This window comes from Protopterus annectens, chromosome 2.part1 (assembly GCF_019279795.1).
Source record: "Protopterus annectens isolate FY-2018-M chromosome 2.part1, PAN1.0, whole genome shotgun sequence".
NCBI lineage: Eukaryota > Metazoa > Chordata > Ceratodontiformes > Protopteridae > Protopterus > Protopterus annectens.
Genome location: NC_056729.1, coordinates 1,652,437,878 through 1,652,454,919, shown reverse-complemented (window position 1 = coordinate 1,652,454,919; position 17,042 = coordinate 1,652,437,878). Strand labels below are relative to the sequence as shown.

At 38.4% G+C, this 17,042-nt stretch overlaps 1 protein-coding gene across 1 annotated transcript in view; it reads left to right on the top strand.

Moving 5' to 3' along the window:
* The window catches only part of LOC122794574 (tyrosine-protein phosphatase non-receptor type 11-like), a gene marked incomplete at its 5' end in the record, with an annotated part of 1,649,855 nt that overhangs the window by 284,207 nt on the left and 1,348,606 nt on the right, over positions 1 to 17,042 (top strand). The window contains one exon of the mRNA XM_044063080.1: positions 15,997 to 16,191. Coding sequence (XP_043919015.1) covers positions 15,997 to 16,191 — 195 coding nt within the window. The remainder of the gene's footprint in view (positions 1 to 15,996; positions 16,192 to 17,042) is intronic.

Genomic DNA, 17,042 nt, shown 5'->3' with positions numbered 1-17,042 from the left:
TAGCGGGGGTGTGGGGAGTGCAGGTGGGCTTGCCCCATGCAGAAATGTTTAAATCATTTTTTTTTTGGAATTGTTTCAGAATTTCGATATTCCGAAACATCGATCATATGGTCTTGATCATATGACATTCGATGTTTTGGAGTTTCTAGATTCTGAAGTGAATCCACATATATATGGAATTATAGATAAACTCACTAAACTAGGTATTAATCCCTATGTCACAAGATGGGTTGCCAACTGGCTCACTGACAGAACCCACACTGTGAAAGTAGCAGACTCCAAATCCGACCTCAGACCAGTGACAAGTGGTGTACCACAGGGTTCAGTCCTGGGTCCTCTCCTGTTTGGTATCTACTTCTTTGAAGTACAGGCTAACACAGAAGATCTTTGGCTAACGAAGTTCGCAGATGACTGCAAATTAGGAGCCTTAATCGAAACTCCTAACGATGTGGACATCCTACAAAAGGGCCTTACTGAGACAGATGCCTGGTGTCAAAGCCATGGCCTCAAGCTCAATGCCAAAAAGTGCATTGTCATTCCCTTTGGTAAAAACTCTGTACCCATGAACTACAACATAGGCGGTAGTATACTTAACACCAAAAGTGTGATAAGAGACCTTGGGACACAGGTGGACAGTAGTCTCTCCTTTGATAATCACATCGCCACAGTGGTCAGGAAATCCTTCTAAGTGGCACACCTCATCACAAAAGGTTTCTCATCCAGAAAAAAAGAGTTCATTGTTTCCCTGTACTCATCACTCATTAGACCCATTATAGAGTACAACACCCCTTTTGGTATGTACCTCACAAGACATTTACAACAACTGGAAAGGCCACAGAAATACCTCACAAAGAGGATTACTGGCCTCAAACAGATGCCCTACGCAGACTGTCTAAAAAAACTCCAGCTTTACTCCGTCGCATATCGTCGACTCAGAGGTGATCTTTGCCTAACATACAAAGCTATATCAAACCCAGAGCTGCTGGACATGCTCCACTTAAAGAAATCCCAATCCCTCTGAGCTACACGCTCTAGGGACCTAAACCTTGTCACCACAATAAACAGAACATGCCGGAGGGATAGATTCCTGCCCCAGAGACTTCCCATACTCTGGAATAAACTGCCTGTCTATATCAAACAAAGCTCCTCATTAGCACTCTTCAAGAAAAATCTTGATGATTGGATGAGAAATAGGACAGTCACCCCGGGGATCACCTCTGTGGCTCTGCTTGACAGTGGCACAGGAAAATCATTTTCTTGGGTGGCAAAAGCCAATGTACCTTTTTGGCTGGGCTTGTATAGGCCCCAGGGCCGATAGCCTAGTACCTACCTATAGGTTCATAGGTTCATAGGTTTATACTAGGCTATCTGCCCTAAGGCATTTATAAGCCTAGCCCAAATTATTGTGGCTTACGCCACCCCTTATATGAAAAAATACTGTGCCCATTAGTTTGTTGTGCCTCTGTCCAGCAGTGACACAGAGATGATTCCTGGGGTAAACCTACGATCTCCCATCCACAGGTCTAGATTTCTCTTGAACAGAGTCAGCGAGGTGCTCTGCCTCACATGGACCGGGATTTTATTCCACAGCATAGGGAGTCTCTGAGTGATAAATCTATCCCTCCAGCACGTCCTATTTATATCTGTGCTAAGGTTTAAGTCGCTTGCTCTAGTGGTTTTGGTGGATTTGGATTTTTTGAGGTGGAGCATGTCCATTAATTCCGGGTTGGACATGGCCTTGTATGTCAGGCACATGTCACCTCTGAGCAGACGGTATGCGACTGAATAGAGCTGGAGTTTCTTCAATCTGGCAGCATATGACAGATTTTGGAGTCCCTTTATCCTTTTGGTGAGGAACTTTTGGGGTCTCTCCAATTGCTGCAGATGTCGGGTGAGATACATCCCGAATGGGGCATTGTACTCGATCATTGGTCTGATAAGTGAAGAGTACAGGGGAACAATGACCTCACTAGATCTGGATGTGAATCCCTTCATGATCAGGTGGGCAATGTAGAAGGTCTTTCTAACCACTTTAGCAATGTGAGTGTCAAAGAAAGGCCACTGTCAACCTGGGTCCCCAGGTCCCTGATAACCTCTTCTGTGCTTAGTGGATTGCCACCTATATGGTAGCTTGGGGTTACCTTGTTTTTCCCGAAGGGTATGACTATACATTTTTGGCGTTTAACTTCAGGCCATGGCTCTGGCACCAGCTATCTGTTTCCGTGAGTCCCTTCTGAAGGATATCCGTGTCCGATGCACTTTCCACTATGGCACCCAGTTTGCAGTCGTCTGCAAACTTTGTCAGCCAAAGTCCTCCCATGTTGGCCTGTACTTCTGAGAAGTAGATGCCAAACAATAGGGGGCCAAGGACCGAGCCCTGTGGGACACCACTTGTGACCGGCTTGGAGTCTGACACAGCGCCAGCAACTCTAACCCTGTGGGTTCTGTCCTTAAGCCAGTTTGCAACCCATCTTGTGACATATGGGTTTACATTTAAGCTGGTAAGTTTTTCTACAATACCGAGTGGGGTATTGTGTCGAAAGCCTTTGCAAGGTCAAGGTAGGCTGTATGGACTGCCTTTCCCTCATCAATGGCCTTGGTGACTGTTTCGAAGAAGTCAACCAAGTTCAAAAGGCATGATCTTCCCTTGACAAAGCCAAACTGGGTCGGGTCCAATGTCTGCAAGTCCCCTATATCTTTGTTTATGAGCTCCATTATGATCCTCTCCATAGCTTTGCAGACTAGACTTGTTAAGCTTATGGGAGGGTAATTACCAGGGTCCGTAGAGGCACCGCCTTTGTGGAGTGGGACCACAGTTGCCGTACGCCACTCCTTGGGCATGTATCCTGTGGTAAGGCTGAGATTAAACAGCTGCCTTATGTGCGGGTTTAATTCCTCATTTAGCTCGTGTAGCACACAGCCGGGGACACCATCCGGTCCCATTGATGCTGTGTTTTTAGCTTTAGAGAGCAGCTTTCACCTGCGCATTTGAGATGTCCGGGAGGCTACACTCGGCTGGGATAGTTATCTCTCCTTTAGGGGGGGAGAGGGGGTGAAGTTTGCACTGAACCTGTCTGCCAGTATGTTGGCAATGTCTGTGGGTTCAGTGATTTTTGCATCATTTTGGACTAATTCTGAGCATATCTGGGAGTTTCCACCCAGGTTCCTAACATAGCTGAAAAAGGCCTTATGATTGTCCTTTGAATCCATGGCAATTTTTCTCTCAAAATTGGCCTTAGTTGATTTTATGAGTGCTCGTATTTTTTACTAATAATGATCAGGGTGACTTCCCTTTTATGGATTTTGTTCTATCATGTAATAGCTTTCTCCTCTTATTGTAAAGTTTGTTAATGGCTGGGGTCCACCAGACTGGACGTTTGCCCTTTGTGGAAAGAGTCTTGGTTTTATTTGGGATTGCCTGATCCATGCAGTCCTGGAGGTGTTCATAGAAGGCATTTGTAAGGGCTTCCGCAGCTTGGGTTGTGGTTTCCTCTGGCTCAGGGGCCTTGAAGGATACCACACCAGTCTTGAGTAGTGTGAAGTTTGCTTTAGAGAAGTTCTTCACTATGGTCTTTTTTGCTTGGGGTGGGGGCGGGATGTGGATTTCCAGTGAGATTAGTTTATGATCAGATCTCACCAATGAGGGATATACTCAATGAACTATGAACCTATGAGCCTATATATATATATATATATATATATATATATATACACGCACACATACATGTATCACATTTTTATGTACATGTACTTACACATGCATATGTATATATATATATATACACGTGTCGGCGTGTGTATGTATATATCTATATATACATATCTGTATAAATTTTATTTCCTTTTTTAGCTTCTGCTAGCTAAACATACATAGACTATTAAAATATACATGCTTTATGATGACTACATTCATAGCCAACAGCAGACAAAGAAAACATTTATTGTATTTGCTTTTCTGTTGTTCTCAGCTCTTATGCACCCTTGCCATGCCCTTGTTTCCGCCGCCTACGCACCCCATTTTAGTAGTGCACACTTCTGTTATCACGCAACACATTTTGTCTTATTTCCTTTTAAAGCATTGAAATACAAATTATAAAAAATGTACTTTACCGGCAGTTTATGTTTTCAAAGCCAAAAACCCTTTATATCAGTATTTTGCAGCATCACTTGTCGACAAATGGATCTGAAAGAACCTTCCTATTTACTTATTATAAACTGGTACATTTAACAAGTATGCAAACGTTAACTCAACTGGTAAATTACTTAAGAGAGAAATGCTAGATTTTGTTGTTTGCTTTGAGTTATAATTTAGACTGGCAATTGACAAAAGGTTTATTATTTACCCCACATTAGCAGTGTGTAAAGATGTACAATTATTTGTTGACATTGTGGGAACTCCCAATATCATATATCATTGTTGGTGGGTGTTACAATCTGTACTGCATTCACCACAGATGTGTTGACTCTAAGAAACCCTTGAAATATTTTATACTACCACAAACACATTTACAAATTAATGAAAAACAAAACGTGTTAGCACTGATATCTTAAGTTTTATATAAAATGTTTATTTCAGAATATGGCATGTAATACTGGATACAGCTCTGGTTAGTCTTTTTAGATGACTTAATATTTGTTACTTATATTTGTTATCCATCTTATTAAGTTAATTTCCGAGTAACATGGTATATATCACTGCTGTTGTCTTTTAAAAAGCTCTGTGGGTTTGTGTATTTATTGAAAGCCTTGTTTCATGCAAGTTATACAGTCTTGAAGCTCTTTGACTGTTTTCTTTATTCACATGCATAATTATTCACCTAATAAAGTTCTCATGGCATTAACAAAACCTGATTGTACTTCGGTATTTCTGTTTCGAGTTTTAAATGTCTGTAATTAAACTACAACTTTTGAAATCAACCTGTAATTAAACAATGTTTTAGAGCCTTTATCAAAAGGAGCACTTGTCTTGCCCAACTAGATCATGCTGGTAAACAAATGCTAATAACTAATAATAATAAATAATTGCTCTACATTAAGGATTCCAGTGCTTGTGCTTTGCATTTAAAATGCCCTGTAGGAATTTGAGGAGTGTCCTATTCACCTCCATAAAAAAGGACCAGAAAGGTTATTTTTTTCTTTTAAAGTGAAAGAAAAAAAATGTGAACAGACCAGAAAGATGTGACATTTTCAGTGACTTCAGCAGGGGACATATTTGTGAAGAAAGGAATAGATAAAGTGGTCCCAGAAATCTATAGATAGGAATATGATAATCATAGGAGTTTATTACTACTAATAACATATTAAAAAATAAATTTACAGTCATATGTTCATTAAATTAATTTATTTTCTTAAGTGACTTTCATACACTTGCATACACTGGGAACCAAAATAAAAAGGGCAAACATGGTAACAACGGATATAATTCCACTGTAAGGTAATCTTACAAACGTGTGCTCTTTTATCAAAAAAATGAAGAGAAGAACTAAAGTATAAAACTGCACAGCTGACCAATTTAATTACAACTGCCTGAGAAAGCTACGATGTTGAAGAGAACCACAGTCCATCGAGAATGACCCACTTCAGTTTTCAACTTTGTAACATTCTGACCTTTGTTCTGTGCTTCCAAAAGTAACAAGTATTATTATAGCATATCCAAAGTAAGATTATTACAGTTGTCAGGATAATTTATTATGATTGCCACTTCCTGCTCAGTATATCAATGAAATATTACAGTAAACTTGTAGCCAATCAGATTACTGTATTCATTGCCTAAAGAAGTTTAGAATAGAAGGATATGGGAAGTAATCCCACAAAGCCCGTTCAGATCTGGAACTTACTTGCTGAACAAACCCTCTTCCAAATGTAATTTGCATAAACTCACTTCGAAATTACTTGACTATGTGTTTGGCTTAAAGTGAAAAAGCCTAAAGCAGAATATTAAATAATCTCAAGGTTGGTCAGTGCCAGAATATCACACCGTGCCTCATTAAAAACAAGAGAAAGAGTCATTCATTTATTACCGCAGCTTGCTAGACATGCATTTACCATTTTGATATTTACTTTCAGATTCAGATTAGTTTACCATTTCAAATACCAGACAGTAGGTATAGTCATAAAAATATGCAGGTATTTTTATAGGTCTTTTATAAGTGTATAATATGCGTCTTTAACTCATGCTGTAAAGTCCATGTTAATTGTCCGATTTAAATACATTTCTCTTTTGAAAAACATTATGCCCATCTCCATTTAAAAACAGCATTGCCTTTGTTTCCAAGCGATGTTATAATCCTAGGAGCTTTCATAATTTCCACCCACTAAGGAGCTGCACAGTACAACAAAACATTTTTTATTGCATCTCAGCTTGTTACCATAGCAAAATCATTCTATTCCTGAGTGTTGTATTCTGAGAATGTTTCCTTTATTCTGAATATTATTTCATCTTCTACATCTGACTAGTCTTCCCGCCTCTCTTACTTCATCAGCCCTGTCTTAACAGGCTGCAGAAACTTTTATTTTCATAGAAGAGTTTCAACAATGCACTGTCTGGAATCACGCTTCGGTACTGGGAGTAGCATTCCTGTATTCTATCAGCACGAAACTCTTTCTGATATTTACTATCTTTATATAATATACATATAGGTTTCCTATTATTAGATATGAGTAGGGAGAGGAGCTTTTCTAAGTACATGTCAACAGTTTAATTTTGGATCTCCACAACCTGAAAAGTTACATTAATAAAAATAACATTTTTTCTGCACATTCTTTGAGCTACTGGGATGCTGATTTTAGCAATCCATTTGCCTGGTGTGGGAATAGACCCCACAACCTTCTGCACCACAAGAAGTTGTGCTGCCTGTGGCATCACTGAAAATGGCATCTCAAAACATCAGTAGTTGTGAAAACAGAAAGTGTTGCAATAACTTACGGTTGGAGGACCTAAATGAAATGCTTGAAGTGAAAAACTTGGTGAGCTACCATCAGAAAAATTACTAGAACTTGCAGGTATGTACGATCCTCAAATAAAAGAGCACTGAAGTCATTCCCAAAATGCAATCAGCCCCCAAGACAGGGATTTTTTAAAATAGTAAACTACACTGATAAAGTGAAATTATTAAATAAGTTCAGCCAAGGGAAAGAATTTTTAATAGATGGCTGCAAAATTTGCCTCTTTCAGGACTTTACAAAGGAAGTATTCAAAGTGTGCTGCATTACCCTACTACCCTAAAGATTAAGAGGCAGACAAACAAATATAATTTTGAGACACCAGCGTCAGCCATGGAGCTGTTGCAATGCAAGCTTCTTTTAGGAATCTGTCCCTAATCTAGCATACACTAACCCTACACCAGCCTAAGTTAACTGAGAAAGAGTTAATGGAAAAACTCTTATGGGAAATAGGCAACTGTATCTCCTCCCAGAGAATTCAGATATTCTTGTCCAGAAAAGGCATGCAACTCTCTTTATAAAGAGAACATATTATGGACAAGTCAGAGGGAATTCTTAAATATTTCTTTGGTAGACAGCTTTTAGAGGAAAAACCCTAGAACAGGTTTGAGGTCCTCTATGATCATGAAGGAATATCTACCTCAGCGGTAGAGGTGGATCATGGTAATGAACAAATTGAGACTACTGGAGATTCACCTACACAATACAACAAAAATAACAAAATAGGTTCATAGGGTAACTGCACTTGTAGATCATTTTAAACCTAGCCAATTACCTCATGTGAAAATCAACCCCTGCACTTTATCTCTGTAAGGTAAACACCTTAACCATTATGACAACTTGTAATCCAAAAACTCCAAGGAAAGGGTGCCACAAAACCAAGAACCAGTAAAACCACAACAGGCACCCAAAGAGGCAGGAGGTAATAATAAAACATGAGCCTGTAGGTGTAAGCAGCAGCAGGTTTAATCGCATAAACGCCACACAATACAAAGCGCTTTCGTCCACCAGACTTTTTCAGATGTAAAATGAATGAATGAAGGCTGTGCCTGCTTATATACCCCTCACAATTTAATTAATAGTTAAAACAATTGTTTAATTGACACCAATTAAGTCTTGTAACTAAAATATTCGTGACAAACCTACCAACTTGCCACATATACAGACGAAAGTAGATAAAACCATGCACATTTTTTAAAAGAACTTTAAAATGAATATATAAATACTAAAACCATCACAATGTGTTGGACAGATAAATAAACTTGAATCAAAAACCAACAAGAAGAACTTGCAAAACAATAAATGTACTTATTTCATAGTTTTGCAGCTCTCATTTTTAAAATAGGGGCAGTGGATTTGTATTCTTTCAGCCCTGGGAATCTATTGGCTTCCAATAACAACTGCCAAAATATTTCTCTCACCTCTGTCCTATTTTCCCACGTCCCCCCCCCCCCACATCACATTGAACCTTCTCTACAACAAAGAAGCCCCATTTTGCTTGGGGACATGTCAGTGTATGTTTACACAAGGCATTTTTAATGTCTTCGACTCTAATAGCATATAAATGCTCATAAGTCCTCCTTCTAAGTTTACGAGTAGTTTTTCCAATGTAAAATGCACCACAGGTTTTACCAATGTAAAATTATGACAACCTCCCACTCAGTCTGCTCCATTTCCTTACGATCAGCACAGAACTGAAGAGAAGTGATCCCACTGGCTTAACCAGACAGTTACAAGCACAGACGGTGGTAACATGAAATAGGGGTACTCTTTTCTGTTTCATTATTTTTCAGTTGCCCCCGTGCTACTATTCAGCGAGTGCATAGGAAGCCCAAAGGGTAGTAATCAAACCGACTTGACAGCTCATTACAGGTGTGATAAATGCTCAGGTGCCTTTTAGAATATTAATTGTTTACATGTTTAAGTAGGTCTTGTGGAAAGAGGTTGTTTGTTTTATCTATTAATACTAGAGGGCTAAATTCTAGGGTTGGAGTAGATTCTGGAGGGATGGGACATTTAGTGGATGATTTACTAGTTTGTGGGCGAGTGAGAGTTGATACCACTGAAGGAGGTGAGGGAGTTCAAGCCAGCCCAGTTCAGCAAGTGAGAGACAGTGGTGACTACGGTAGGATGCCCCTGTGGCGAATTTGGCGATTTTGTTGTAGCAGGTCTCTAGCTTGTTTAGATCACATTGCCTTAGGTTGGTATATATTGGAGAGGCATAAAGTAGGGTGGAGATAAGGTGGGAATTTGCTATTGAAATCTTTGCTGCTTTGGTGAGAAATTGCTTATTTCTGTATAACGCTCCTAGTTTTTTGTGGACTTTTTTATGATCATAGATATGTGAATGTCAAATTTTAGTTTATTGTCTATTTCCACTCCTAGCAATTTGGTGTGTTCAGTTGGTTATATAGTGGTGGTGTCTTTTGCTGTAATGTTAAAGTGAGAGTTGTATTGAGTATGTTTGGTGGGTTGGAAGATGAGTAGTTTAGTTTTGTTTGGGTTGAGTATTAATTGGGCATCGGATAACCATGTTTCAACAGAAGAAAAGGCTTCCTGTGTGACTTTTTGCAGTTTGGGTAGGGACTGGGCTGAGCAGATGATGGTCGAGTCATCTGCGTATTGTATGAGTGTGCCATGTTTGGTGGCAGAGGCTAGATTATTGGTGTAAACAGAGAAGAGTAGGGGTCCAAGGATGGATCCTTGGGGAACCCCTATGGAGACAGGTAGTTGGGGAGATATGTAATTCTGCCATACAACGGATTGTTGGCGGTCAGACAGGTAACTCTGAAACCAGTTGCTCTAAAACACTAAAATACATTTTTTTAAACTTGGAACATATTTTAGAATGTTTATAAGGGACATTACATTCCTCTTTGCTTTTAATACTATATAAACATTCTTTTACTCTAGTTGATAATTTCCTTGTGGGCATAGCAACATAAAAAGCTTCACATGAAGAACCCAAAGCATTATATACTTAATGTGACAGATTACAGTTAAAATGTTCTTTATCCTCAATACTGTGATCCAACTGCTCAAAAAATATTTGGTCCTTCCATTATAAAATTAAATACATTACAGATGCCACATTTGTACATTTCATTTGATTTATTAGTATGTAACCCTGGCACTTTAGTGTTTCCGAATTTGAAATATTGTTTGAAGGTTTTGGACTTTTTATAAGCAAAATTAGAGTCATTAGCTATATTGGAATACAATTCTGGATTTCCTCTTAAAATTTTCCAGTCTTCTTGAATAACTTTTTTTATCTCTAAAGTACCAACAGTCATCCTTAAAATGAAGCTGTCTCTAAAATTATTATTTTTACCAGTATCATTGTAAATGAATCCTACTTTCAGAATGGGAGGGAAACAATCTTTCCTCTTACAAATAATTTCAGTAGTGACAGATTCCAACGTTTTTGTTTTATAACCTCTGACACTAAACATGTTTATTATTTCTTAGACGACTCCTAAAAATATTGGGTCTTCGGTAGTAAACCTTCATAACTGACTCGGTTGTCCTTTGGGTATATTGCTTTTAATAAAGCTTGGATGGGTACTAGCATAATGTAAATACTTGTAGTTTTTTCTAAAAATTGTACTACAGAAACTGTTGATTATCACAAGAAATCAAAACATCTAAAAATGATGTGCACGACCAGTTGTTCTTAATAATTCCTATAATGTCACTGACATCACTAGTATAATAAAGAGACACAGGAAGTGTCTCCTTCTTCATGGGGCTGCTTTCAATCTCATTAGCTTAACCCACTCTATGTGTGAAGTAGGGTCGACCCCTTCCCCTCCTATTTTCATGCATAAAACGAACAACATCAGCTACCTCATTCTTCTTATAACCCCTGTCAATTAATTCCTGCTGAAAACAATTAATATCTTCCTCATACAACATATCTTCATTATTCAATCTTAACAAATGCATACATTGTCCTTTGGCAACATTTTTAAAGACATGACCCGCATGCATACTGTTACATTGTAACAGTGTATTCTTTCTACAACTTTTTTTATGTAGTAGTGGTCAGGTGACCCAGAGAATTAACAAAAACCTTTACATCTAAAAAATATATTTCTGTCACTGAGATCCTAAAACTGAATGATAAAAACGGCACAGTATTGTCTAAATAAGATATAAAATCATGCAATTGTGCCTTCGTTCCCCTGCAAACCAAAAAAAAGGTCATCCACAAACCTTCTATATAGTATAATATTCAACTGGTCTATCTTGCATTTGGACCAAGACATTTGCTCCATTGTAGGTGACCATCCCAGGTTTAGTTTTAAAAATAAAAAGTCTCTGATGAGACAGTTGTATTATAAAATTCCACACATGAGAAGGTAGAAGTAGTGAGCAGACCTTGGACATGTTGCTGCTCGAGATGTAATTTTTGCACATATATAGATCCATATGTGGATTTTGTTCATCCATTTACTAATAATAGGTTTAATATTAATGTTAATGCTGACTGCAGAAGCAGAAATCTGGTCTATTTAGCCAAGTGTAGAGCATGTGATTGTTTCTACATAGGCAAGCCCAGTAGGTCTTTGCTGGAAAGAATGAGAGAGCATATTAACAGTATAAATAAAGGTGATGTACACAATGCCCTTGCCAAGCATCATTTTGAATGTGGACGCGAGCATATGTTTGGCTTTAGGGTAATTGAGATGGTGACTCCAAATACTCGGGGGGGGGGTAACTTCAGAAACTTCACTGAGGAAAGGAAACTGTCATGGATCAAAGGCCTCCGTCAAGCCAGCTTTGAAAGCCAGAGGACTCTTTTAAATAAATGAGAATGTTTTATTGATTAATTAAAATATTTTTTATTGGCTGATTGTTTTATTACATAAGATGAATGTATTATATAATGTGGCTGATTCTACTGTTTTGTTGTCTAAAGAAGCACATTTATTGTGTGAAAGCGCTTACCTATCTTGCTACATTAAACCTGGGTTTTTATGCTAACAGTCGTGTTTTGGTGCTGGTCTATATTTGTTACTTATATGTTCCTTAAAAAAATTCCATTTTCTTCAAAAATTCTATTTCCCAACATCCCATCACCAAGTTGGCAAAGGATGGCACCACTGTAGCTCCCTTGGCAGCTTCTTTTAGTTGTTGATCATATTGATTGTTAAAAAGAAAATAATTATGTTCTAGCCTAATATCCATAAGAAAACGATAGGTGTTGATATTAGCATTGAAATATTCATTTTACTAGAAAGACAAGACCTTAGAAAATCCAGGTTCTTTACAACGGGATAACGGCATGTCAAGATTTAACACGAAGAGTAAACATAACATACTGATGACCGTAAAATTTAAAGTGCCGTAAACATTATAAAATCTCGTGAATCTTTAATATAACTGTATAAATGTTGAACAAGGGGGTTAAACACTGAACCCAGAAGATGGAAATCCCTTCAGTGATACTACCTGATGCACACACTATGGGTCTAAATGGCACCAGAAATTGTTGTGAATGCAATTTGGGTATACCAAGTAAAATACCAATTTTTAGAAAATCAATGTGAATAAATTGATACAGTAGAGAGTCAATTATCTGAGCATTGATTATCCAAAACAGCAATTATTTGAACATAGTCTTCCAAAGTTTTTGGGTAGGAAAAATTATATTCTGAATATCTAAACATTATATGTATTCACTAGTGGTGCCTAATTTATTAGCTTGTAGCTCGCTCATGTGTGAAAAATATTCTTTATCGTCCACTGAAATCGCGGAATGGTTGAAAAGTGTATTCCCTGCATGCAGAAAAAATAAGATTTTAGAAGTTTTTTTTTATCAAGTTCAATTTGTGTTTGATTATATGAACAGTTTGATTATCCAAACTACCCTTGGTCCCAATTAGTTTGGATAATCGACTCTCTACTGTAAATATCAAAAGCTCTGTAATTATTAATATTGCCTGTTCCTCACTTAATGAAGTTGATGGCACTTAACTAATTCAAGTTAAACCATGTGTCACTAAAGGCACTTCTGGTACTAGCTAGGTAGAATATCACAAGTGCACCTCACTGAGATCCAGGCATAGAACAGCTATGTACATTGAAGCACCCATCAGAATAATGTTCTGGATGTGATTTACAGCAGGTATACCTCTACAGCACATCACAGAGGCTAATCCATGTAACAGAATTATCACAGCTGAATATTAATGCATATAAAGCTGATCAAAAGTCTTCCTGTGCAAGGTATGGAAGTGATGTGGTGCACAGCAGAATGTGACTGAGACACCGTATGCAGTGAAATGTTCATGATATTCTAATTAAAAAAACATGCTGATGCTGTAGCATGCATCAGTATCTGATTGAACGATGTGTACCAGTATTGACATTCTGGAATGCATACCATTGTGACATGAATCAAGTACGTTTCTGCTTCATTGCACATGCATGGGTACCAGCATCTCTCTGCATCTCATTATTAGTGGGGAAGATGTGAACATGACTGCATTAAGCACTGCATGAAGCGATGTGCCCAATGGCTACACGTTCCAGAATATGCATTCTAGAATATCAGTTGCAGTGGTACTCCTCTGCTGTTGTGAGCTTTGTACAGCTATTAATTGCTACTGTGGTCATAATACGTTTATCATGCACAACAACATGTGACTGGTATTCAAAAGGTGTACACACAAAATGTGCATTGTGACACCATTATGCAGTATAACGAACCCTTTGGTCCATTTAAAAGTCATTGTGTACAGTACAATGTGCATGTATGTATGTATATACACACACACACATATATATATATATGTGTGTGTGTGTGTGTGTGTGTGTGTGTGTGTGTGTGTGTGCACGCACTTGCACTCATGCACACATGTATGTATATGTGTGTACTTTTTTTATTATTATTTTTTTGTTTTATTATTATTTTTTTGTCCAGCATAGTATTTCTTATGTCCCCACCAGTGACTAATCTTTGATATCCCTAACCCACAATTGTCATTTCTTTAACTTCTCCCCAGTCTCCTCTGTGACCATGTCCCCAATCTCCTCTGTGACCATGTCCACATTTTCATGCCAGTGAGTGGGACATAATGACCTGCACAGTCTGCTCTACGGTATGTCCTGCTGATTTTGCATGTGTGTAAGTCTCAGTATGTGCTGGGTGTGGTGCTGAAATATATATCAAATGTATCCTTAGTTGCACTCCATGTATTTTTCCCGAAGTGCTCCCTGATCATGTACTCTTATGTTTGACAATCTGTTAATGAATCATATTCATGTCATTACAGTGACCCAGACTGGACCTGCAAAGTATTATAATCTAGCCCAACCATGCCTGAGAATCCAAGCATTTATTATTATGCCAGGAATTAAGTCGTTGTATAGAAGAAGACAGAGAGCTGTGTTTGTAAGCTGCAGATGGGGCCAGATTTTATCTAGCATTAGCTTATATGTTTTGTATACAGCATACTCTAATTGTTCACAATAGGATTAACCAATGTCTGCTTTGCTGCGGTAGCATTGTCGCCTCACAGTAAGACGCTGTCCTGTTCGATTCTCAGCTAGAGTGTCTTTTGCGTGGAGATATGCGTGAATGGCCATAACTTCGTTAAAGGTTGTGTGTCAGGGCTGGTAACTCGACATGTAAAAATCCACTACCAATCATTAGCAGACCGGAGTTTTGCTGTGGCGACCCCTACCCAGGAAAAGCCGAAAGACGCAAAAAAAAAATTCAGTTTTCACAATGTTGGCTGCAGAATATTGTTTTATTATGGAACTTCCCTTGCCTAAGTAACTTTCATGATGTTTATCTTTTATTTTTATTTATTTATCATTTGTTGACCAGATTGGTCCTACTAGACTAGTGGTCTCTTTGTTGTTGTTGGTGGTGGTGGTGGTGGTGGGGGGCTGAGGTGGTATTTATTCTACTAGGGGAAATTTGGCCAGGGCATTGGGGAACTTCCACAAGTGTTTTTGTTAGGTGCTGTGGCGTCTTTTATATCCACCTGATATACGTCTGCCTTATAGAACTTCAATTTAATGTTTTATCTGAAGAATGACCTACTCAGGAGTTTGGTACCTCCTTAAGCTGCACTGCATTGCTGGCAATCCGTCCACCTGGTGTGGGATAGAACCCACATCCTTCTGCACAAAAGTGAGTTTGCTACCTGTTGCAGCATTGCTGCTATTACTGATAATTATTATTGATAAGGAATAAGGCACAACAGACCATGCTGTATTATTAGATATGTGCGTGCCTCAAGTGCACCGTGAGCCATAAGGCAAAGCTGAGTGTCTTATGCACCCTGGGTGTGCAGAGATCCTTTTACATTTTTTCTTATTTGTTAACAGGATAGGTGGAGTCATCCTTGCATCCTTTTTAGTCTTGTCCTAAGCAGTCATGATCGGGCAGTTGTTACAGTAGGTTAAGGCAATATGTTGTAGTTTATGTGGTACTGAAACTGATCCCCCAACCAGCCTATTATGTGACCTTGAGCAAGACATTTAATCAGACAATGCTTGGGGCAACTTACATTTTTAAAGAATGTTTGATTAATAAGTTGAGCTCACTAGATTCTTATCGCTGTTTGTACCATCCAGTAAGAAGGCAACTACATAAAATGACAAGAGCTATAATTAATTTATCAGTTTTGCCTTTTCTTTTCTGCTCGGGGTATGCTGTGTCTGGATACCTTTTCCTCCTGTAAAGGGTGTTAGTATAGCTTTTCATATCCAATTTATTCTGACACATCTCCCTGTGTTTAGTCAGGGAGAGTTAACTAAGTAACCAAATGTTCTGAAAATATAAAAGCACAGCCTTCAAACATGTATAGTTGTAGAATATAGCCAAATCTGTAACCCAAAAATGCTAGTTGTAAAATTTAAATTGTTAGTACAATATTGATCCTCCTAACATCAAGTGGTTATGCAGTGTTATGTGAGGATGTACCCCATCATAGGCACTGTAGCATTTAAAGCTTTCTTGTACTTATTTTGCCATGTTTTTTCTGTGTTACTATTTAATTAGACTTTAGTTTGATAAACATTTTTTTTAATCTCTAGGCGAAACGATGAAGTAACACACATTAAAATCCAAAATACTGGCGATTTCTATGATTTATATGGAGGGGAAAAGTTTGCTACATTAGCAGAACTGGTTCAGTATTACACGGAGCAGCAAGGTCTACTGCGTGAGAAGAATGGTGACGTTATTGAACTGAAATATCCATTAAATTGCAAGGACCCTACATCAGAAAGGTAAGGCATCTGGCAAGCTTGCAGTGTTGAGCAAATCAAATTGCTTTTGTGTGTGGTGTGTATGTTTCTATGTTTTCATGTAAACTTGATAAAAATATATCGAGAAAAGGATTGTCTAGAAAGGCGCTGAAATATGTATGCTTAATAATGGTAATTTGGATATTTTATATAAGCACAATCAACCTGGATAACTGGATGGAGAACAGAAAATACACCCCTAGGATTCCACCTGTGTCCATGCTAGAGAGGGGCATTGGGTGCTGACTTGTCGGAACATGGGCTAAATTCTTGGCTAGGCTTGTAAGGCTAAGGGCATCAGGGCCAATAGCCTAGTAACTTCCTATGATTCTATGATCCTATGTACATACACATTTCATATGGTTTACTGTGAAAAGGTCGAGATTAACAATGTAATCCATTTATTTGTTTAACCCACATGTGCAATGTCCTTTTCAGCAGTACGAATGTACACAGTCCAGTACTGCACAATGCTGCAACTCACATATTTGCAGGGGGACAAGCTCTCCAGCACCCCCACATCCCCTGCAAAACTATATGTTCCAACTCCAAGATCACACTGCAGTGAGGAAAAGGATTAATTTCCCGATCTGCACTGTACTGCAATCACTGTTTGTTACATTGACCATGTATAAGCAAATGCTCAGTGACATTTGCTGTATGAGACACTCAGAGATTTGAAGGTCAGCAATACGGGAGTCAGCCAATGTCCGTTCGACATTCCCAATTTTGCCGAGCCTTCATTCTTCAGTTTGATGGTAAACCATTTCATATATATGTATAAGTAAATAGTGTGGGAAGAAATAGCCAGGGAATTGTTATGGCTAGGCTTG